The sequence below is a fragment of the Diabrotica undecimpunctata genome, chromosome 5 (genome assembly GCF_040954645.1).
Source record: "Diabrotica undecimpunctata isolate CICGRU chromosome 5, icDiaUnde3, whole genome shotgun sequence".
Lineage (NCBI taxonomy): Eukaryota > Metazoa > Arthropoda > Insecta > Coleoptera > Chrysomelidae > Diabrotica > Diabrotica undecimpunctata.
This window is the reverse complement of record NC_092807.1, coordinates 156,677,274-156,703,629: the sequence shown is the minus strand read 5'-3', so window position 1 is coordinate 156,703,629 and position 26,356 is coordinate 156,677,274. Positions and strand designations below refer to the sequence as shown.

The following is a 26,356-nucleotide window of genomic DNA, read 5'->3' as shown; positions in this document are numbered from 1 at the left end:
ATTTGTTATATATGAAATAGAAAAATTAAACAGTTTTATTCCAGAAGAAGTAATACTTTTACACTGCACCTTTGTTTTAATTTTAGATATAAACAAAATTCTGTAGTTGAAACAAAAAAATTCCTTATTTTTTCCAAACTAACAAGCTAATATTATATATCAATTATCGCTAATTGCTAATATGTTTACTGTTCGGAGGTTCTGCACGTGTTTTCATCTCTGTTGTTTTTAACATCATTTTTCCCCTTTCTGTGTTAGGTTATATTTCTGCCGCGTGTGTCATTATTGATCTGATGACTGTTCTGTAAATTCTGCTTTTCATTTTTTTTCCCGATATTTTTATTTCTTCATATTGTTTCATTCAGTCGGGCAACATGCATCTCTGTTTGCTATATTCACTTGATCTTCCACTTTTGCTTCAATTTACATCTTGATAAATTTGCTGTTCTAACCATGCATTTTGTATTTTTTAGGAAAATTTATTTTTTATGGATTTATGTCTGGATAACAGATTATTTTAAGTTGTTTATCTCCTATTTGGTGTCCTTTTTTAGTTCTTACTTTTTTTATTATTTTACCCACAGTAAGATTAAATAATAGAGGACTCAGGGAATTTCCTTGTCTTATCCTATTGCCAGCTTTAATAGGGTCGATTGGTTTTTGTTCTACTTTTACTGTTATTGTGTTATTTTGGTAGGTACTTTTGATCGTTTTCATTATTTTTAAAGGTATCTCTTTTGAGTACAATTAGTGTATAACAATAAGTACTAAAAGAGCTGAACAGTGTAATTTCCAGGTATGTTATATCCAGTGCAATTTACATCTGGTTAGTTCTTTGCTGACCACTATTGTTTTAGTTTTCTGAGATGAGATTGTCGTATTAAATTCTTTTGCTCTTATGTTAAATCTGTGGACCAGTCTTTGCAGACTATCTTCATGCTGATCTAACAATACTGCGTGGTCTGCGTAGCAGAATATTTTTATTACTTTGTTTCCCAATCTGTATCATTTTCCTTTGTTAACTCTTTGATGATTTCTACCATTAAATTAAATTGAAGAGCATGAGGCTCAATGACTCGCCTTGTCTTATTCCGCTGCCTATTTCTATAGGTTCTGTAAGTTGTCCATCCATTCTAACTTCTATTTTGTTGTTTTGGTAGATGTTTTCGATAGTTTTTATAATGTTTAGGGAAACTTCTCTATTATATAGAAGATAGGTTACATCTTTGAGTCTTACTCTGTCAAACGATTTCTTTAGGTCAATTAGACACAGAAATGCTTGTGTGTCTGATTAACCTAATATATTTCATAAAATATTACACCTGTACATGATCTTCTACTACGAAAACTCTGTTGTTCATCTGCTAAACTTATCCTCTGATTGATTAGTACTGGTAAAATTTCAGTCGTCAGTTTTAACGTTGTGTTTAACAAGTTCTGTAGTTTTCTACCCTCAAAACCTCTGTAGTTTTCTGGCTGTTTTTTTATCTCCTTTTTTGAATAGTAGAATTAGTTTGCTCGTTCTCCATTCTTCCGGTATTTTATTGTGTTTTATAAATAATAAAGAAATGCTATGTAATAGAATTAGACAAACAATACTCCAACATAAATATGCATATGAAGCAACCTCAGAATTTCGACCAAACCCCAGCTGCACAGACCAAGTAGTATCATTACATAGTATCATATATCATTTCATATTACATACATCAACATATTATTTTTATTGGTTTCTTAGTAGCTTACGATACCGTGTGGGGACAAGCGGTAATTTGTAAATTAATGCAAGTAATTCCATTCAGAAACATAGAATTTTTCATATAAAAAAGAATGCACGTCATTCGAGATTTACGACGTCAGAACCCCACAGCGTTGCCAAAACATCAAAATAATTAATAAGTGAGGAATTTTCAAAATGTCAAATATTAAGGAATACAACTAGTATTTTTAAAATGAAGGACACATTTTTAAAATTTCTTTTTTCGATTAATCCATAATATTATAAAAGATCACTTAAAGATGTATAATTTTAAATACATTTAAAATTTAAACCTCAAATACTAAGGCACTAAATAAATCAGTAACTTTTATTACGTAATACTATTACTTGTTTTTTACATGTCGTAAATAACATCACGGATACCACTATCATTCAACTCCTCTGTATTAGATTTAGTCTTTTTGCGATACCGTTTTTTAGGAGGTGATTTTAAAAGTTCAATATTTTTAACAGCTTGAAAAATAATATTAACAGTAGATAAGTTTAGTTCTAAGGCTGCTGCAACACGCTAAAATAAACAATAAAACATTGTAAGACAAAATTATATATTTTAAATTCTTTAAATTACCTTCCTTACAACATTCAATGGTAAAAAAAGGCCGTCATTATTTTTTTTTATTTAAAGAAACAAAGTCGCATCCACACAAAGGTTATTAGCGACATTCCTGTAACATTTATAATAACATAATATTAAATTTAACATTTGTAACAATCAATCATTGAAACAATTAATTACAATTTGTGAACAATTGAACATTTGTAACAATTAATTAAGTTAATTTTTGTGTAACATATTTATACATTTTAAGTAACCTAATAAATTGTTCGGAACTAAACTTTTGTTGAGGAGTGCTTTCAGGTTATTTGGCAAATTGTAAGACTGTCTTTGATTTACATATTTATGACAGTCTATCAAGAAGTGCTTTATACTGTCTACTGTATTGCATGTTTCGCATTTTGGACGTTCACTATTTGAGAAGAGATAGGTATGAGTATACCTACAGTGTCCAAGTCGTAGACGTGTAATAATAGTTTGACATCTTCTACTTGGAGTTGATAAAGAAATCAGAGAAAGAGAACTGGAGGACGATCTATGGAACGATAGAATGAGATGGAGATTGGAAATCGGAAGACGTCGAAGAACGTTGTAAACCGACATTATATATTTACATCTTCTACTTCTGGCTGTGGACTTCCATGAAAAAATATCACTTTTGATGGTTCTGAGTTTCGAACTAGAGTCATTCCACTCCCGATTCCACGCACTTAAAACCTTATTTTTGACATAAACTTTTAGATCGAATGCGATACTCCGACACTCCATTTCTGGTGCGTCACTGGTGATAGCGTTACGCGCACTAGTATCTGCTTCTTCTTTCCCTTCTATGCCTATATGAGATGGTATCCATAGGAAGTAGACTCTTCTGAAATTTTCTTGAGCTTTTATTTTGCGAAAACCGTCGTATTGGTTTGAGTTATATTTTTTTGGGGGATTTAGATTAGTTTCCTGTAGGCATATTACATCAGGAGATTGTTCACCAGTTAGATGATGGAGCATAGCAAGGCGATGGAAAAAACCATCATTATTCCACTGAAGTAGAGACTTGAATTTAATGTTGGCTTAACTGAAATGTGTCACTTTCCGCTTCCGATGCCTAACTGTTAAGATAATCATGGATTTTTTCCTTATGGACGTGAATTTACGTTTTATGGATCTTTCCTTTAATGGGGATAAACTTGACTGAGCATATGGGACAAAGCTGGTAGGTCTGTGGTATATTCTTCATTTGTGGTTATAGGATCTGTTGACCCCGTAATATTTATTAGGAGCATGTTAAGTTGATCAACGTTTAGAGGGAAAGTAGAGGGTGTTTTTTTTATGAAGTTTTTAGCAGGGTCAAATAAGAAAGAAAATAAGCATGCAGAAGTGCTTGCTGAACTAATTTTAGCTTTTTTAGATTTTGCTTGGACTTTAGGTGGTGGAAAAATGTTACATTCTTTTGAAGATGGATTTGCTTCAGGTGAAATAATTTCATCAAAGTTTCTTTTTGGTTGATTAATTATGTGACTGTCCTTATTTGATGCATCTACTTTGTTCGGTATCTCCGGGATATTAGAAATAGACATTTGTTCACACTGAGAAGGGTTTGTATCATTGGATGCTTGCAAGGATATATTTGTTGCGCTGGATATCGATGCTTCATTGTTTTGGTTGGGGTTTAGTTGAGCTAGTGGTTCGGAGCACTGTGAAGTGATGTGTCCTGGCTTCTTGCATCTAAAGCAAACTAAACTGTCTTGAGAAATGAATATTCTATATGTTGTGTTGTCAAAAATAAGAGTAAATGACTCTGGCAGTGTTAGATTGTGAGGACTGATATAGATTTGTCTTCGAAAACTAAGGATGTGATTGTACTCAGGCATAGAAGCACTTATTTTGAGGAAAGTCATGGGGGAGACAGGAACTATGCCGATTTTTTGTAACTCATTGATTAGCAAATCGTGCGGTATTCAAGGGCATACGCCGGAGAGCAGAAGTCGTTCCGCTGGTGTAACTAACCTTCTTGCTCTGGCAATTTCACCTTGTATTTCTATTTGACCACGATTATTCATAAAATCGTCCACTATTTGTTTATTGGATAAATACTACATATGCGATTATTAGATAATCTAGAAGAGAAGATTATATTTTTCGGTTGAATTATATTTCCAAGTGGGAGAAGGTAGTCTTGAAGTTTGGTGTTTTCTAAGGCACTAAAGATAATTGCTTGGGACTTTAAAGAAATTGCACTCTCGACGCTGCCGAAGAGTATGACTGTGATGTGTTTATTTGATTTTGATGGTCTTGTATTGTAGAACTGTTGTGTGATTCCATGTTTAAATTCATTTCGATAAACGTTTGTGAAAAGTAAGTCCGACCCAGTACACCTGCTAAAACAGGTTTATCGGTCTTTACTAAAAGCGGTTATTTGCTGGTAAAACTGGATTTGTTTATTGACAACAATAACAAATAATTGCAATTTGCTGACTTTAATGCTAATTTAACTGGATATTATGTAAAGAGTTTGTACACTTACAGTTTATTTCAATATATCACTAAGATTCACAATTTATAACTTATATTAAACTTTGTTAATGTTAAAAATATTCGGAGCCCATATTGAATACAACATTATAGTTATCGATGCAGAACCGAACTCCGCCATCATTATTTATTCAAAATAATCTATTAAACAAGCAACCAGTTCTCGACAACGACTATTTAGTTGTTTGGAGATTTAAGCACACACAAAAATAATTAGTTTTTATAGCTATTAAGCTATATTAAATATATTTATCAATATAGTTTATTAAAGTTATGTAATATATATTTATTGCGAATCAAATTGTTCAAAATAAACATATAGGTAAACAGACTTAGTATAAGGTTATAAAGTATTGACAACACCATGCTGTGTCTGTTCCTTCCTATATTTGCCACTACACCGCCCCACCATCACAATATTGAAATGTGAATTATTCCCGTATCCATGGCGTACGATTGTGTAATCTGTTTAATTAACATGATTATTTTTTGAATAATTAAACTTAAACCATTGTTGCATACAATTTAAATTATTAATAATAAGAAATGGTTTTGTACATGTATTCAATATAATTCTTAATTTCTGAATGTAATCACGATTAGATTTTTCTTAATATAATACCAAGTTGGCGCTTACCAAAGATCGAGCAGCTCTGTAAGGATGTCGTATTTTTAGCTTTGTTAGGGAAATTTCAACTCTAAGGTGGATGTTCTGGAAATTTTAAAAACAAGTGACGTCAAAATGGTATATCACTGACGTCAATTATGCTATGTTATGCAAAAGCATCATGACAATAAAAGTAGTATCCAAACGAAATTGAACAATGGCCACTTGCAAAGATCAGTTCTGGCACCGCCATTTTATTTTAGCTTTTATATAGTAGGCATGTCTGAAATTACTTTAACGAAGTTCAAAAATGACGAAACGCTTATTACAAGCCATAAAGGATTGGAGAGTACTGAGAAAATATTAACAAACGACGTGGTTATCCTCGGAGGGTATTTCCTTTATTTATTTTCCATTCCTACCTCTTATTGCTTCGAGTTTATTCTAGAATATTTTATTTTTTCACTCTATATCTACTTAAGTTCTTCTTCAAAATATCTGCGACTCTCCTTCTTTGCATTCCATTCACTTATTTACCTGTGTCTCTTAGTTTCTGGTTCAAATAAAGTTCTTAAAAATTAAGGTTACTTTTTTATTGTAAAGTTTTCAATAATACAGTATTTACACATGTAGTATAACATCACGCAAAACAAAAAGCGACTATAATTAGCCAATTCACAAAAAGTTGACATCTCCGCCAAATCGGCATAAACGCTTTGACAACGCATTGTTACGCTGTAATTGTTCCACAAAAATGATTTACATTCATAGTGTTTTATAGGAGAGATCACACAACGTTACCATTCAGCATATACGGCAATGATAAATACCAATGAATTAATCTTGAAACATGAAAAAGTAACCCGTTTTCATAAATCATCCAAACATGTATGATACGTTAATTAAATCTCGATGAAAAATTATACTAGGACATATATTTTTGAAAAAGGTCGGAAATGAAACAAAAATTGGAATATATAATTGATAAGAAATGTTTTGTTTTTTATTAATTTGGGCACAGAGAAATGATTCATGTATTATTTTCAAGTTTCTATATATGAAACAAAGATGTTGTACATGTTATTAAAGTAGCTTACAAAACCTCTAAGCATTTAATTCAAAAGTATAATGACAATGTATATTTGTTACCGAACTAAATTTACGTAATTTAGGTCCAACGAATTTTTTAACAATGCAAAACGTGATTCGACCCATAATAATACAACTACGATCAAATGGTTCAGATGAGTCAAAAGATAGTTCTTCAAAGTAAATTAATTTAGTATTAGTAAATTAAATAAAATTATACCAATAAAGTGTTTTTTAATAAAGAAGTAAGTTTTGTTACAATTTTAAAAGAATTGAAAATTGTTATGTGACACTCTCGTGCAAGTCTTCTTCTTCTTCTAATGGCGCTACAACCCTTTGTGAGTCTTGGCCTGCTTAACAATGTTCTTCCATTCTGCCCTGTCGGATACTTTCCTTCGCCACTGCCTGATGTTCATGGTTTTAAGATCCCTCTCTACGTCGTCTATCCATCTTTTACGGGGCCTTCCTCTTGTTCTGTTTCCTTGGGGCTTCCATCTCTGGACTACTTTTACAGCTCGATTATCTGGCATTCTTTCTAGGTGACCAAGCCAGTTTAGTCTTTGTGATTTTACAAATCTGACAATATCTGCGCTCTGCATTAGTTCATCCAGCTCGTGGTTCATTTTAATTCTCCACGTACTATCGCTGCATTGGGTTGGTCCAAATATCTTCCTTAGTATTTTGCGCTCAAATATTCTCAGTTGATTTTCATCAGTGGTTGAGAGGGTCCACGTTTCACATCCATATGTGACCACTGGTCTAATTACTGTTTTGTAGATTCTCAGCTTAGACTCACGATTCAGTAACTTACTTTTCTTTAAATCTTTGTATGCATAAAAGCACTTATTACCGCTAAGAATCCGTGCTTGTATTTCTTGACTAATGTTGTTGTTGTCATTTATTATTGAGCCTAGGTAGGGAAAAGTGGAGGCATATTTGTAGGTATGGTTGTCTACCTTCAGATTATCATGTTACTCTCGTGCAAGTACCTATATATAAATAAACAATTAAATTGGTGTAGTTCATATTAGAAAATATATACAGAAATGCTACAACAACTATAAATCTGCACGGTCCTACCAATAAGATACATATCAGGAGAGGTATTCGACAGGGAGATACTATGTCGCCTAAGGTGTTCTTCACTGTAATTTAACATGCTTTGAAGTCACTGGAATGGGAAAGTAAAGGAATAATTATTGATGATAAGATGCTTAGTCATCTACGATTCGCAGATGATATTGTTCTGATTTCAGATGACCTAAAGGCTGCCAGTAATATGTTGAATGAACTTAGCGATGCAGCACGTAAACTAGGTCTAAATATTAACTACCAAAAGACAAAAATGATGACTAATTTAGTTCCGAGCCATCCTTTAAGGGTAGAAAACGTCGAAATTGAAATTGTTAACAGCTACATATACCTTGGACATACGGTAAAAATTAGTAGAGATAATCAAACTGCTGAGCTTCTTAGAAGAATAACACTGGGATGGGCAGTATATGGAAGACTGCGTGATATTTTTAAAGGTGATATACCTACTACTACTACTAAGGATTTCCACAGTTTTCACTGTCTTCCTTCACTCAACCGTTTTCTCCAATTTTCCCTGTCACTCCAGTCTCCATCTTGCAGGGTTCTTTTCTCCATAGCCTCGTCGATTTCATCTCTGAATGACCTTCGGGGTCTTCCTCTCTTTCTTCTTCCAATCGAGCTCCATTCTGTGATTTTGTTTATCCAGCGTCCTCTGTCCGCTCTTCTGACGTGGCCGTACCAGGATAGTCTCTTTTCCTCTATATAGTCGATTATGTCTGATTGCACTCCCATTCTCCGCTTAATCTCTGCGTTTTCAATTCTGTCTCTTTTTGTAAGTCTACAGCTTCTCCTCAGGAACTCCATTTCTACTGCTCTTATTCTACCTCTATTTCTCTTGTTTATTGTCCAGTTTTCGGACCCATATGTCAGGATACTTCTTGTCAGGGTGTTATATATTCTCTTTTTTGTCTTTATCGTAATGTTCTTATCCCACAACACTGAGTTTAGTTGTCTTATACAGTTTCTTGTTTGTCTCAGTCTGTTGTTTATATCTTCTTCTGTTGTTCCCTGGTTCGATAGTATGGTTCCTAAATACTTGAATTTATCTGTTCCATTTATTTGTCTTCCCTTTGTGATATACCTATCAGCTTAAAAAGAAGAGCCTTTAATCAGTGTGTTCTGCCTGTACTTACATATGGCGCAGAGACACTTACCCTAACAAGGACATCTACAGGAAAACTACAAGTGAACAACGTAGAATGGAAAGATCATTCTTAGGCATAACGTTGCGAGATATCCGTAGAAAAAGTGGTGTAGAAGACATTATAAAACACATAGCCAAAATTAAATGAAGGTGGGCAGGACACGTCGCTAAAATGAAGGATAATAGGTGGGCCAAAAAAAATCTTGGAGTGGAGACCGAAAGCGGATAGACGAAACCCGGGAAGACCACCCACAAGATGGACTGACGACATAAAGAGGATTTGTACCAACTGGATTGCTGCAGCGCAAGATAGATCTGAATGGAGGTTTTTTGAGGAGGCCTATGTTTAGCAGTGAACGACTATAGGCTGATGATGATGATGATGTTGAGTTCATATTACTGATTGGAACTAAGTAGAGTTAAATAAAACAGAATCACTTTAATTTATACATAGTACAAGCTAGAAGTGGCTGATCTTGTAGTCGTGCATGAATATGTGGCTAGAGTACTACACACTCATCGCTCTACCATCCAAAGGGTAATGGAACGTTTTATATGAACTGAAACAATAAGCGGAAAACAATGCTTTGCGGGATTGTTATTTAACGTTTCAAACAAGAAATCAGCTTCAAGAGGTTCGACGCTATAATGTAAAGTATTTTTACAGTTCGTCGAAGATTACATGAATTTGATTTGCAAAGTTGCAGACCAGCAACTGGGCCCAAATTACTTTCACGGCACAAAGTGGCTAGACTACAATTTTCCAGGGAACATTTTCATTAGAATTTAGGACAATGGAGTAATGTTCTTTTTACGGATGAGTCGAGATACTGTCTTTACTCATCAGATGGGAGAGAACCAGTATGGCGTCGAACTGGAGAGAGATTTGCGGAGTGCGCTTTCAGTCCATGCGTTTGCCATGGAGGGGTTCGGTGATGGTATGGGCAGGAAATTACCGAGAGGTGCACACTGAATTGGTATTTATTGAGGGTTCATTGAATGTACACAGGTATATTGAGGAAATTTTAACGAATCACGTAGTACCCTTTTCTCAATATATCGGCGATGATTTGCTATTCATGCAAGATAATGCTGGTAAAAATAAAATATACTGGCCGGCGTGTTCACCAGACCTGAACCCAATAGAGCACATTTGGGACATGCTTGGTAAAAATATTAGAGGTCGCGAAGTCGCACCAGCCTCAATTAACGAACTTCGCTTTACTCTAGAAGAATAATGACAAAACATCCAACAAGATGATATTTGCAACCTCAGAGACAGCATGACCGACTCGTACAGGCAGTTATAGAGGCCAGGGAAGGCAATACAAAGTATAAAGTTATTTTTTAGTAGTTTTCTTTGTTATTTACGTACTTAGGTTAAGTTACATTTAAGTTGTTATTTATGTTTTGTTATTGTTATCATTGTTTATTAAAACCAAGATCATATCGTTGCTTTTAAATATTATTTAAATACAGTGCTTCTTTGATGTCAATATGGCATTTCTTCGACATCAGTCACCAAAGCCCCCATCGTCGTATTACAAATTAATACAAAAGATAATGGTAATAATAAGAAAAGTCGTAAATTGTGGGTGGCAAAGATATTTCGCTCCTAAAAATGAACAAATCCATATTTTTACATAAAGCAAAAAACATAATACATAGAAGACATGGTAGCAACCAAAAAACAAGGTTTGATGAAAATCCGCCCATAAAAATATTCCACAGGATGTTTTAAATTTAGGATAAAAAAACCACCTTTCGATTAACCCCGTATAATAAGTTTTAATAAGTGAAATACAAAATTGTATTAAAAACTCACTAGACTTAATTAAAATTTATAAATTTTTACACAGTGTGCTAAAAAAATCATCAAAATAGGGCTAAAAATAAAAAAAAAACTGAAATTTGAAAACTTTGAATTTGATCAAAATTTTCTCCGATGTGTTTTTTTTGCATCTGAGTGTATAATGATTTTCTTTTTGCACCAAGTTTTTAGAATATCCCTCTGTAGATTTAAATAAATATTATATATTAATGTTGTTTTCAATTATTGATTAAACTATTATAACTACAGATGAATTATGTCGGAGATCGCGCGACCATTCTAGTTACTTTGGTGGGTGCACGTATCGGAAGGTTAATATTATAATAAATAATATAGGTATATTTAAAAGATATATTCTTTATTTAAATATTCAGCAGAGTTATTTCTGTTAAGGCTCCTACATGTATATTGTGCATATTGTAATATTTTTACACCGCTTTTTTAATTACTGTTGCAAAAACAAAAACAAATTCGTATATTCTCAAATAATTTATTCAAATTGCCAGAGTCTATTTTATAGTGCTAATTCCCGAAATATTACTGATGATAACCTACTATTTAATATCGGGAAAATATGCAAAGTGGGTAATTCATTGTGAGCTTTCGATATATTTACTTTTGATCATACAGCGTAAATATTGATTTATTTTCAATTTAATAACGACAAGTTATATGTTAAAATATAGATAAAATATTGGCACTTGTACACCAGAGTCGGTTTTATATGGACCTGACAAAAATTTGATATGTAGCAACAAATTTTTATATTGACATTACGCACAAGAATTCGGTGTCTGATATTTTTCATATTAACCAGTATAATATAATGAATCGCTAACTGCAGAAAGGGAATAAGTCCAGTTTTGCCAATTTTTCAGGAGAGACAAAAAACTTGGTAAACTCAAACACAGTACTGGTATTAATTTTTTTGCATTTAAGGTCTATGTAATTGGGCATTCTGGACTACTACATACTTATTTTTAAGAGAAGATAGAGAATCCCTTTCTGCCGTAAACAAGAAACTTTAAGAAGTTCTAAGGAAAACAATCAATATACAAACAGAATATTTTATGAGAATTAATTTTAATAAAATAAAACAATGTCCTATACATGAAATAAAGCAATTAAATCATAAATTAAATCTTTGAAATCGGTGTAATTGGCCATGACAAAATCGGAATCCAAAAATTAATTTTTTCGTCCGGGATGTATACCAATGTTTTCTTCATGTCTTCCATTTTCTTGTTGTTAATTGGAAGTACAGTTGAATATGCTCTTGTAGTAGGAGCCTGAATTGGCTGTACTGTTATTGTTAGGATTCTTTGATGAAAAGTCATTTCTCTGTATTGTGATATGGCAAACGCCCTTTTTTGGTTTCTTGGGACATTTTTGCCGTACGAATCATCACTTAGGCAGGTTTTTTTATAAAACTGGAGCCACCATTAACTGAAGTCAATAAAATCATCAGCTGCCATTTTAATAACAGAAAATTTGACGTCAATTTTTGATGATTTTATTATAAGCTCTTTAACCTCATTAATAGTATAATATCGTTCTTCTTGCTTTAATTTTCTTCTGATGATGCCAAAATCTCTGTCATTTGGCATAAAAGAGTGGCCCCTAACAGGAAAGGTTAGTTTGACTTTATTAAACTTTTTTATCTCACACAAGTACATCATCATGCGAATCACAGTATTATTTTTATTTTGTCTTGCGCAGTTGTCCTCAAATAGATAAATGTTTTTTACACCACTACCAATTTTGTTTTTCATGTACCAATCTAACATTGTACAAACTTCTTTTAAGCCTTTACTCCCTTCATCTTCATAATACATAAAAATTGTACATTCCCGTGTGGCGAGATTATGCACACCAAAGACGTTTACAGTGAGCTGTCTAAGGTAATAGATATCTTGGACAGGAATACAAGGAAGAGATATGTTGGCCATAAAATCTTGCAGATGATAACATTTTCTTCAGGCTTACTGACACACTGCGTGGTCACTTCTTTCGGTGATACATAGAACTTTTTAGATTTACGCTTTTGTACTGTTAGCTCCGCGACAGCTGTTCGCTTTGCATTCTCATTCAAAACAGGATTTTTTATTTTTAAATTTAGTTCCTCACATGTAACGCGTGCATCTTTAACTGGTTGAGCAAAGCCAATAGAAAGGTAGTTTTCCATGAAATATGTCCAAAAAACTTGTAGTTTTTCTTGTAGCCTTCTCTAAGTTCCCAATGTTTAAATAAGGAAACTATGTTCTTTTTAATGAACATGTCATACATGATTTTTAAATTCATATTAGCTGAAAAATACTTTCTTTCTTTTTCTGTATATTGATGTACTTTGGTGGGGAATGATCCTACATGGACCATTTTACGTACTTTTGTATGCTTTCCATTGTGTACTACATAATAAATCTGGCGATGTGGCAAAGTGAATGCCACATAACGATTTTCTATAATTCCAGTTAAAACTTATAGTTTATAATAATAATTAACTAAAGACTACTCTTAAATTCAAGAAATAATCACCAAGGAAATTGTAAAAATTGGTCTGAAAATATTTTCAGTATTTTAAGTAAAGATATAAAGACTTACCTTTGTTCTTTTAAGCTGTCTTTTTCCTTTATACCATGTTATGATCGCTGGGGGACGAGATCCAGCCGATTCGCAAGTGACTTCATAACGTTTATCAGCTACTAAAGGACTTTCAGTTTTGAGAATTGTCGCAGTTAACGGTGGTACTGGAAATATAACTAAATTGTTAAATGTGTTATAAAATTATTTAGAAATTTAAATGTTAACAGTAAGAACAGGTACTTTGCAAAACTATAGTTATAAAAAGAAAAATGATTGTCTTATATTAAAATCAAAAGGAACACCAACTTGAGAGTTGACTTATAAATGCCTTTGCGTTATAGACCGATTGCTTCACGTATTCAGTGAGCGTTGTACATGACGACCTGTGTTTTTTCCGGGTTTAAGGTGATCTTTCACTTTATGCACCATCTCTGGAAACTACTTAGTGCCCTCTGAAAATGATTGGTTGCTAGGTTCGGGATTCCGCAGCCGGATGCTATAGCTTGTCGTTTTCGTACAGGCTTATCAATGTTTTGGGATCTTTTAGAGTGTCTTCCCTGTAAATGGTATAAAGGTGAGGCAGCAGCACCGCCCATTGTGACACTCCTGCTTCCAGGGCTCCGACTTTAGACAGGGTTGACCCTACCCTATCCAAACTCTGAACTTTCTGTTAGCTAGGTATGATCTCAGGAGACATATCATTGCCTTACTGTAACCATAGTTGTTCATTTTATACAGCAGACTTTGATGCCAAACTCTGTCGAAGGCTTTTTTACCATCATTAAATGCTTTAAGCATTTTGCGTTAAAACTTAAAGAGTTTGGTCTTTTAAATGCTTAATCTCTTCGGTAAAGGTATGTATTATACCTATTCTATCCCTTTCTCTTCTTAGACTTCTAGCGGTTCTCTTTACTTATGTGAAATCTATGTCTTCTTTTTGTCTCTCATGACTTTTGCTTTATCTTTATCTTGTTTTATCATCTTTATCTTCTTAAATTTCATTTTGCCCACGTAGAGGTAAGATTGGTTTTTTATCTTCGCATAATACTTCTGATAGTTTCCAGAACACGGATTTATTTGGGTAGCTCTTGGCTATAATTATCCTAAATTTCGTTTCTATATTTTCCCAATTGCCTTTTCACTTTTCTGTTTAGTTCGTTCATAATTCTTTTATCCTCTTGATTTTTTGTTAGGTAGGCCCTTCTTCTTTTTCTATTTTTTTCTTTTATAAGGTTTTTTAGGTGTTTGTTATCATCCCTAAATCTTCCTTTTTGTATTGTTGTTATTTCTTCTTTGGAGCTGGCAACAATGGCATTTATTATGTTGGTATGTTTTAATTTTACCACACATTCTTCAAGCTCTGTTATGTTATTTATTGTGGGTACTGCACCGATGGTCTCGCTTACAATTCGTTTGTAGTTTGGCCAACTCGTTTTTTTTTTGTGGGAGTGCAAATACTTAATATATATTGCTCCTAGGATAAGGACGATTGGGGTATTTCGTACTGCTAGCCTACGTTGTGTAGGATTACTAGGTTGAGATTTATGGAAAGAACTACATCGAAACATGTTGGGTCATGGACTGGCCCAATTAAAATCCATTCAATTTAAAAGAGAAATCTCAACAACTCGCCTCATCTCCACTTGAACATAGCGGGCTACGCGTTTGGTGTCATCCAACACCTGGTGTAAGCAACTTAGCATCCGCGCATGCGCGGCAGTGCAGTTGCAGTGTGGGAAAGACTAAAAAATTTGATGTGAAAGAATGAATTCGCCAGAGTCTAGTGCTTAGTCCCTATTTATTCTCATATATTATTAGCGGAAGAACCGGGGAAAGCGACTTAGAACAAAAACAATTTTATTCAATAGACATAGACATATCTTACATATAGAAAAAAATTAAAGACATCAAGTGAGCTTGCATGAAAGCCAAAAATTTTTGGTGTATAATAATGTATAATAATTAACCCTTTTCCTTTTTTTTTTCGAGATGTTTTTATTTTAAAATAATACCTTATTAGTAGTATATATACTTACATCGCAAATCCAAAACAACAAATGCTTCTTTTGGTTCTGTGAGTTTGGTATTGACAGCTTGGCACGTGAATAGAGCATCAAGATCTCTCCTACTGATTGAAGGCCATACTAGCACGTTCTCTATAACATCACCAGCATTGTGTTCGTAGTGATCGTCGACTATTAAACCATTCACCAACCACCTTACGATTGGCTGAGGGTGACCTCCGACAGTTCTACATTTCATAGTTATGTCATCTCCTTCGTCGTGTGGACCAACTGTGCCATTTAGTAATCTTCCGTATTGGTCTAGTATCGTTGGCGGTTCTGGAGGAACTGAAAATGAAATAAGAAGCTGTGAAAACCGCTATTTACAATATTTTAAAGTCGTAAATTGTGTTAATTACACTATTAATAAATCAATCAAATATGTACCTATTTTAATAATATTTGGCTTTTTTGGATTTGCCTTAGCCACTAATACTAGTAGAAACAACAAAATATGTATTATACCATTAAAATAACAAAAAGACAGCATTAAAAGATAAAATGTATAAATAATAATTATTTCAAAAATGTAAATTATACAGGATGTTCTATTAAAAGAAGATAAGTTTGTCCCAGCCTCTTAATATGGGTTTCACCATTTAGTTCAGCTCAACAGGCCTCAAAGGCCCAAGGCTTCAACGGTTTTCTTCCATTTCTTTCTATCTTGAGCTAAGTTTTTCCAATCTTGTACCCGCAGCGACTTCAGATCTTCTTTTGCCGACTCCAGCCATTTTCTTCGGGGGAGGCCTCTTTTTCTTCTTGTACCAGCTTCCGTGTTTATTAATTCATTGGGAACTCTTCCTTCCTTCATTCTTGCTATATGTCCGAGCCATCTTAATCTTTGAATTTTAGCGAGTCTTGTTATTTTTGGTTGCCCATATATTTGCATTATTTCTTCATTCGTTCTTCTTCGCCAGATGTTGCCCTCTTTTACACCTCCGTATATCCTTTTAAGAATTGTTCGTGCCCATCTATCTAATTTTACTTCCATATCTTTATTTAGTGTCCAGGTCTCGCTAGCATAGAGTACTGTAGGTCGGATAACTGTTGTATATATTCGTTTTTTTTTGCTGTTCTGGATACTATCTTCGACCTCAGTATCTTAGTCAGGCTTCTAGCACTCTTACTACCTTTGGCCATTCTGTTTATGATTTCTTGGTTCTCTTCGTTTCTATTTGTTAGTGGGTTTCACCATAGATATATTTAAAATTATTTTTGTAGTTTAGTCCCATCCATATAAGCTGCAACTTTAAGCTTTGTTTTTTTTTGTATCTCTTATGACTAGACTTCGGCAAATATGCAAATAAAAATGTAGAAAATATGCGCATAAATATGCACGTGTTAACCCGAAAATATGCAAATATTTTACAAAATATGCATACAAATAAATAAAAAAATCGTAAAATAGTAACAATTTTATTTAAAAAAAAGTGTACATAACTAAAATTTCCTACTATTCATTAAGATTTACATTTATTTTAAGTAACTACATCAGTACATATATTTATATATGGAAAAACTTCATATATTTAGTACATATAATTATATATGGAAAAACTTCGTTCAACATCAACTGATGTAACGGGAGCATTTTTCAAACTAACCAAAACATTTGGTTCTAAATTAATTGTTTCCGAAATATTTCCAGCTAGAACACTGACTACTTCAGAAAGAATATGGTAACCTTTATTTTTTTCCATAGTAGCTTTAAATTTTTTTAAAATATCTTTTCCAATATTACCTCTAACGTTCCGACAACATGACGCAAATTCTTTTATTAATGCTGTACTTTCGAACAATGACAGTTTTGGTGATTCTAACTGAGTAATTGTTTTTTGAACAAAACTAAAATTTGATTTTATAAATGAAAGTTCTTGTTGAAGCAAGTTACTCTGAAAAGTTTGTTTAGAATCCAAAAGAGATTGGGAACTTTCATCTGTTAACGTATCAATTATGTTCTTTATTTTAACAAAATGATCTGCATAAAAATTAGCTGCTTTTAACCATGTTCCCCATCGCGTTAAAATAGGTTGTGGTGGAAGAGGAATGTTAGGTAGCATTTCTTTATAAAGTTGAATTCTTATAGGAGATTTAAGAAATACTTTTTTGACACTGGATATCATGGTATTTACAAGAGGAAACTTTTTTCGTATTTCCTCTGCAACTCTGTTTAATCGATGCGCTACACAAGTAACATGTATTAAATCTGGGAAAAATATTTTTAAATTTTGTCCTGCTTTCACCATATAAGAAGCAGCATCCGATAAAATAAGCAGTAATTTATTAGAAGGAATAGTTGTCGGAAGAAAAAAAGTTGCTAATGTTTCTCGTATAAAACGCGAAATTGTTAAAGCATTTGTTTTCTCAAGTTGCTGGCATGAAATAAGATGAGATTTTGGTAAGGTATCTTCTTTAAGAACACCAATCAATAAATGAGCAATATACTTTCCTGAGGAATCAGTGGTTTCGTCTACAGATATGTAAAAATAATTATCTGCAATTTCTTCCTTCATATTAATTAACACCGACGAGTATAGCCCGTTCACATTATTTCTTCTTAGAGACCGATCACTTGGAACATTAAGTTTGCAATATTTTTTTAGAAACGAACTAAAATTTACATTTGCTAATTTTGAAAGCGGTATGTTTGCAGACACTAATGCGCGACACAAGTCTTCATTAAAAGTTTCTTGCTCATCTAGTTTTTTTGAAGTAGATTGACAATGGATTGACATGGACAATTTTTTCTCACTAAAGAAAGCTATTTTTTATTTAAAAACTACCTTCGAGTACTAAATTTCAAGTAAATACGTTTATTGGTTTTAAAGTTATTGTTGTTATTAACTAAAAGAATTTAATTTTTTTTAATTTTAACACCCTGTATCTCGAAAAGTAAATAAGTTTGACCCCTCATTAACTATATCGTTTTGTTCAATTTTTCGAGAAGTATCTACAGTCAAACGTTGTAAGTGTCATTTGACAACACCCTGTATGTATGAAATATTAGATATTTAATGGAAAATATTAGATACTTACAATTTTGCCACAGACTAAACAGTAGATTTTTCCCATATCCATAGACAGCTCTTTATAAGGTTTAATCCAAGTTGAAGCATTGAGTGTTTTAGGCATTATAAAATCACAATCTTCCTTTTTGTTGCGCACAACGAGTGTTTACGCTTTGAATATCAAAACAAAAATGATTTACAAATCTGAGCATCAAATTAGAAATGTTTAGGTACCTAATTCAATAAACTGGGAGATTTTGGAAAATCCCTAAATTAGGAACAAAACTATTAGCCGTTTACCTGCTGTTAAGATACAATAAATTGTAGATAGATTTGGGGATTAGATCATAAAATGCAAATGAGCGAACCCTTAGCGATTATCCAATAACTGAATGCCTCAGTGACCGAGACTTTCTAAGAATGTTGAGGGCTACTTAAATTGATCTTCTTTGAAATTGTAAATGTTTTGTACCTGTAGAGATTACGTACTTGATCATTTCTTGATTAAAATGACTACAAAATTTTATACAAGAATTGAAATAAATTAGTATGTTTAAAAATTTTCAAATACAGTATAAAAATCTGAACTTTTATGCACTTTATGCAAACTTTTATACAAATATGCCAAAATATGAAATATTTGCATAAAATATGCACAATATGCAAAATATGCAATATGCATATTTGCCGAAGTCTACTTATGACAAATAAGTACATTGACTTCCTTGCACTAATGCTGCACCCTGTATACAAATTATCAAACATAATAAGGTCACCAGATGTAAAACGGTACCAGACAGCCTCGGAAGTAGATCAGGAAATACGAAAAACCAGAGATTTAAATGGGTAACTTTGTATTATGGAATATTAACTACAAAATAAACATCAAACAATAAGATATTTTAGGAGAAGGAATACTATGAAATACGTTAACATTTAATATAAATTATAGTTTATTTTTATAAACGAGAGAGTAATTAGCATAATTTTAACTGGTAGCTCCGACCACTCCATGAGCGTGCTCAAGATTAATTGAAAAATTACTTTGAATAATTGTAAAAAATAAATGAATTATTTCAGTGTTATAAAGTGTTATGTGTATGTAAACAAAAGTGACCTCTTTTATCACACACTATATTAGAACTGACTGGCCTACATTAAAAAGGGTTTTAAAAATTCACATTTTTTTTAATTTTTAAAAATTACAAAAGAGAAAAAGAGTTTTTAAATCCGTCTAAGGTATGTTAAATAGATGAATAAAAATATTAATATAAAACTTACAGCTACTTGTTACAAATCCAAATCAGATTCAGAAGATGAACTTTCAGAACCAAGATTTATAATAACTGGCTCGATCATTTTATCAGTAATATTGTCCAGCTTCCACATTTTTTCGTCTTCTTTAATATTGTGATTTACTGCCTTTTCCCAGTTTTCAGGTTTTACATTATTTACGGCCTCCAAAAACAACTGTTTAACATCATGAATTTTAAAAGTGGTATTTTTTCTTGAAACTTCACTCTTTATCTGTGCCCATACCAGTTCAATCGGGTTTAATTCACAATGATATGGTGGGGATCTAAGTACTGTCATTACACGATTTTTGGCAATTTCATCAATTTCGTATTTTTTAAATTTTTCTTATGAAAGGCACACAACGAATAAAGTTCCTTTATTATAGATCCGGGGTGGTACGTAATATTTTTTGAACTCAGCCAATTCTGCAAGTCTTTTTTTAACCACTTGGTTATGGGCAGTCCTTCTATAAGTCTGGAGTGATAACTTGCATTATCCATTACTATTACACAATTCTTAGGAAGAAGATCTATCATTTGTTCGAACCATTCTTGAAAGACATCAGCGTTCATGTCTTCATGGTAGTCACCGGTACGAGCTTATTCAAAAGTTAATAAACCACCTTCAACAAAACCGTCTGAACTGCCAATGTGCAATATTATCAGCCTGCGTCCCTTTCCTGATGGTGGGTTTAAACCAGTAGATAAGTTATTTACAAAAGCGTGCCTTTGACTTGTAACAGTTTCATCCTGCAAAAATTTATTTGGTGCATGACCCTCGTTGATCCATGTTTCATCAAGATAAAATATTTTTCTTTTTTGGTTTCTCATTTCCTTTATGGTTCTCAGAAAATGTCTTCTCCATATGACAATATCGCTTCTTTCTAATAAAATAGACTTTCTGGGATTCTTTTTCCAGCGGAAGCCTATTCCTTTTAAAAGTTTCCATAACGTACTTCGCCTCATTTCTGGGTAATCCTTATCATCTCGAACTGAGACAAGAACTTTATCCAATGTTGGAAATTCTTGTCTAAAGAAGAATTCATGCACTTTCCGTCGAAGTCCTTCTTTAAAATGATATTTTATTTGAAATTTTGGTTTCCCTGGAGCATTACGTGGCATTTGAAAACTACCACATTTCTCTTCTTTAATAACTCTGTAAATCGTAGATTTCCCAACACCAAGTGTACTGCTAACTAACTCAACGGTCTCATCAACACTTTCACATAAACGTTTGTCTGTACATGATTTAAAACAATTAAATATTAATGTTTTTTCATTAACTGTTAGAGGACCAATTTTTCGGCGTTTACACGGCACTTCCAAATTTTCCATAACACTAGTATACACAATAAACTGCACCTTGCAACTGAAGTACCTACTTTTAGTGAACTGTTAAGAATTTTGAATACGCCACTTGGACCTTCCTATATACAAAATGGAAAAACCCACTATCACATTTTCTGTGGAATAAGTTTAGAAGGTAATTATCTAGTCAATTACTGTCGTAGATTCCTGGAATAAAAGAATTAAATGTTTGATTGTTGAAACCCTTACTTCGTGGAATGCACTCATTTCAGATAAAATAAAACGTTTTATTTTATCTAAAGAATTAAACTTTATTTTGCAAATAGGCAAAGAATAAAACTTTATTTTGCAAATAGATAAAATAAAACGTTTTATTTTATCTAAAGAATTAAACTTTATTTTGCAAATAGGTAGGTACTTATTAAACTTTTATTGGTTATATATAACCAATAAAATAAACATCTTACATTTCTTGCAAATTAATTAGTACCTGTTAACCTCCATCACTCCGACACTGGCAACCTTATTTAGGGATTAGTAACCCTCACAACTATTGTATTCTATTCTGCTCCAACCTTTATACCTGGTGGTCATAGTCAATTTAAAATTGTTTTCCTATATACTTCTGTAAACTTGTTGACAAATATCTGTTTTTCATTGAGTCACCCGTGTCAACAGTTTAGGGATTTGCATACATAATTTATTGTTTTATTACTCTCTCATACATAAAAATACACTATAAACCATATTAAAGCTCTTTGTTTTTCTTTGTCAAGTGAGCAAATTACGAGAAACTTTAAAATAAATTTTCTTTAAAGAATATGCTATTTTAACGGTAGGTTAAAATTTTCGCTATTAAAGTGCGCTCAAAAAGGACTTAAATATAATATATTCATTAAGTTGCATATATACATGAACATGAATGAAACTACTTGCATTATTCATCTCCGTTTTATCGAAAAGAGAACAACCAAAATTTTCATGTCGTCGGAATTTTCTTTCATATTTAATTTTAAAACTTCTACTTCGTTAGCCTACTTAAGTAACTTTATAGGGTATTATGTTATTATAATTTAATTTTAAGATACAGTGCCTGTGTAAAGTCTTTACTGACATAAAACATTACTTAAGTATAACAATTTTTTTAGTAATTAAGTTAAGACAGGGCGGGACAAATTGGTAAATAAGTGGTTAAAACATAAAAACAATATATTTTTTTTAATTTCACATTTTAATTTTTTGACTAATACCTCTATTTCTTCATATAAATTGCCTTTTCGTCCAAAAACAAGGTTTAATTCTCTTAAGTCAACTTACAACATGTAGGTTGTCCAATGATGTATTATATTGTTTATATACAAGGTGGTCCAGAATTATGTACATTAATTTCTAGAGTTCATAGTACGTCCAAAAATAAGGGTACTTCTTTATGTACACTTTTTTATAAAACTGAATAATAAGGGAGATACAACCCTTTAAAGGGGTGAATTGAAATTCTTATTTTTTCAAATATCTTCCAAACGGTTTTGAATACGGAGTTCATATTTTGGGAGTGATTATAAGACATTAGGATAATTAATTTCATGTCACCACCTACCACATCCTATATTAATACAGGGTAGTTTTGGAGAGTAAGTGGGGGTTATTGCGTCACATGTTTTTTAATTTTTACATATTTTAAAAAAATATTTTAAAAATTGTTTCCTTAGACTTTTCTAAACAAAAAAAGGTGCTCTTGTAATATTTCGATAGATATCACCGTTTTCGATTTATTTAAACTCGAAGGTATACATGTATTTTATTGTAATCGTTACATTTCTTAATATTCATGAAGTATGCTTTGGAATTGACACTTGTGTTAGCAATAATATTATAAATTAATGGAAAACTTAATTATTACTTAACATTTAATTTATGGCGAAAATAATATTTCACAACAACTGTTGAAAATGTCCTCCACTTTGTTGAATACATAATCTAATTCTTTTATTTAGCGAACACATTAATCCATTTAATGTTACTGGATCGTTTTGTAAATCGGTAAATACTTGTTCAATTTTGTCTCTTAACTCATTTACTGTATTAATTGGAGTATTATACACTTTTGATTTCATATAACTCCATACTGTAAAGTCCATTGGATTAAGATCACAGCTACGGGCAGGCCAATGAATCGGTGCATCCGCACCCCGGCCTATCCACCTATCAGGGAAATGTTTATGTAACCACCTTCTACAAATTCTTGTGTAATGTGGAGTAGCACCATCATGCATAAAAACATGTTTCTTTGTATTTGTAATGGAATATCTTCCAAATTATCATGTAAAATATTGTCTAGAAAATTGTAATACATGTTACCATTTAAATTTCCGGGAAAGATGTGGTATCCTATGAAACTATTTCCTAAAGTAGCTGCCCAAACGTTTATCTTGAACGTGTGTTGGAAGTGAGTTTCCATTGTAGCCCTTGGATTTTCTTCAGCTCAGAAGTGCATATTTCTAGAATTGAACATACCTTGTCTTGTAAATGTGGCCTCGTCTGTAAACAGAATGTTGCTTTAAAAAATTTGGTGCAGTTTGAACTTTATTCTGCAATACTTCACAAAAATCAACTCTAAGTGGCATATCGTCAGGTAACAATTCCTGCACTTGTCGATAGTGGTAAGGATGTAATTGCTCTTCATGCAGAACTCTTAAAACACTTTGATGGGAAATATTCGTTCTTAATCCAAACCTGCGTGTACTTATTGTGGGGTCATTTATTACAGCATCCAATATTTGCTGTTCAACGCGAACATTTCTTGCTTCTCTACGACGACCAGCATCTGTATTCCTTCTTTGAAGACAATCGGTTTCTCTTAGTCGTCGTTCAGTACTTACAAAAGTCCTGGCATTGGGAATATTTCTGTTCGGATACTTTTCTCTGTAGCGTCTTACAGCGGCAGCAGCATTTCCCGAACATTCCCCTAATACTAAAAGTATGTCTGTCATCTCAGAATTTGAATAGTGTGCCATATTGCAGGCAAACAAATTTAAAAATATAGCAAAAGAGACGTGTTAAACAAACTTCACTGTCGAGTACATTAAAAGTGTAGATAAAATAATTTAATTGTTATTAAACGTCACTGACAATTAATAGACTACTTGAGATTAAAGTGTTGTTGCTAACATAAGTGTCAATTCCAAAGCATACTTGATGAATATTAAGAAATGTAACGATTACAATAAAATACATGTATACCTTCGAGTTTAAATAAATCGAAAATGGTGATATCTATCGAAATATTACAAGAGCATCTTTTTTGCGTAGAAAAGTCTAAGGAAACAATTTTTAAATTATTTTTTTAAAATATGTAAAAATTAAAAACATGTGACGCAATAACCCCCACTTACCCTCCAAAACTACCCTGTATTAATATAGGATGTGGTAGGTGGTGACATGAAATTAATTATCCTAATGTCTTATAATCACTCCCAAAATATGAACTCCGTATTCAAAACCGTTTGAAAGATATTTGAAAAAATAAGAATTTTAATTCACCCCTTTAAAGGGTTGTATCTCCCTTATTATTCAGTTTTATAAAAAAGTGTACATAAAGAAGTACCCTTATTTTTGGACTTACTATGAGCTCTAGAAATTAATGTACATAATTCTGGACCACCTTGTATATTGTCTAAATGGACGCTAGACATTCTTCTGCTATTCTTTATGTTTAGAATACCCAAATCATGATGTAGAAAACGAATTTTACACAAGTGTCCCAACTTTAATCTGATTTGTTTTAATTTTAGTTAATTCTAATTGAATTAAACTAGATCAAATAATATTTAATTTCTCAGGGTTCCTTACTACACAATAAATTTATTTTACTTTCAATTCGTGGCTTCTAGTATTTCCTGGATGCTGGCTTTCCTTAGGATAGACAAAGGGAATAAATATTATAACACAATTTATAACCTTTTAAAACAATCACCATTTATTTCAATACCTTATATAACTATCATCATCTTCTTCTCTTCTTAAAGTGCCTATCCGTTCCGGACGTTGGCGATCATCACGGCTATCTTTACTTTGCTTATTGCAGCGCGGAACAGTTCAGTGGTAGTCGTGTTATACCACTTTCGTAAATTTTGAAGCCAGGAAATGCGTCTTCTTCCCGGTCCTCTCTTACCATTTACTTTCCCTTGGAGAATCAGCTGGAGAAGGCCGTAACGTTCTTGATTTCTCATTACATGTCCTAGATATTCCAACTTTTTAGTTTTGACGGTCATGAGAATTTCACATTCTTTCCCCATTCTACGCAGGACCTCCACATTAGTAACTCTGTCAACCCAGGATATACGTAAGATGCGCCTATAACACCACATTTCGAAAGCTTCGAGCCGATTCATAGATGCAGCAGTCAGTGTCCATGCTTCCATTCCGTAGAGCAGAACTGTGAATATGTAGCAGTTCAATAGACGGCATTTTGTTTTTAATGATGTCTCGACTGTTGAAAATAGTTCTCATTCTAACGAATGCTGCTTTTGCTTTTATTATTCGCTGTTTAATTTCTGTTGAGTGGTCCCATTGGCTATTTAAATTGGTGCCTAGATATGTATATCGCTCGACTCTTTCGATATTCTGTTGGTTGATTGTAAGTTGAGCGTTTAGTATTGGTTTTTTACTAATTGTCATAAATTTGGTTTTCTTTATGTTAAGAGCTAGTCCGTATCTGTTGCTGACTTCTGTTATGCGATTTGTTAATATCTGTAAGTCATTCAGATTATCGGCAAAAACTATAGTGTCATCTGCATATCTAATGTTATTCAACCATTCACCGTTTATTAGTATTCCTTTCGCACAACCGTCTAAAGCTTCCTTAAATACCCATTCAGAATAAATATTGAACAACAATGGAGACAAAATACAGCCCTGTCGTACTCCACGTTCTATTGCAATTTTATCAGTTAACTGGTCTTCTATTTTGATTTCGCCCGTTTGATTGTAGTAAATGTTTCTGATAATTCTAAGATCTTTGTTGTCAATTCCAATTTCTTGCATTAGAGTCATTAATTTGTTATGTTTTACTCTGTCAAATGCCTTCTGGTAATCTATAAAGCATACGTATATATCACAATTCACATCCCTGCATCTCTGAAATAGCACCTGTACAGCAAAAAGGGCCTCCCGTGTTCCCAGAGCATCACGAAATCCGAATTGTGTTCTTGTTAGTTGTTCCTCACATTTTGTATATATTCTTTTGTGGATGACCTTTAGAAATGTTTTAAGTAAATGGCTCATAAGGCTTATAATTCTATAGTCTTCGCACTTTCTCGCATTGGGTTTTTTTGGAAGATTTATAAAAGTTGACACTAACCACTCTTGGGGAACCACGCCCGTATCATATATACTGTTAAATATATTTGTCAACCATTTTATGCCATCATAGTCCATAAGTTTTAAGAATTCTGAGTGAAAATTATCAGGGC

At 32.8% G+C, this 26,356-nt stretch overlaps 1 protein-coding gene across 1 annotated transcript in view; it reads right to left on the bottom strand.

The window, feature by feature from the left end:
• The window catches only part of side-II (sidestep II transmembrane protein), a 686,092-nt gene that overhangs the window by 220,937 nt on the left and 438,799 nt on the right, over positions 1–26,356 (bottom strand). The window contains exons 4-5 of the mRNA XM_072533588.1: positions 15,248–15,562; positions 13,230–13,375 (exon numbers count right to left, since the gene is read on the bottom strand). Coding sequence (XP_072389689.1) covers positions 13,230–13,375; positions 15,248–15,562 — 461 coding nt within the window. The remainder of the gene's footprint in view (positions 1–13,229; positions 13,376–15,247; positions 15,563–26,356) is intronic.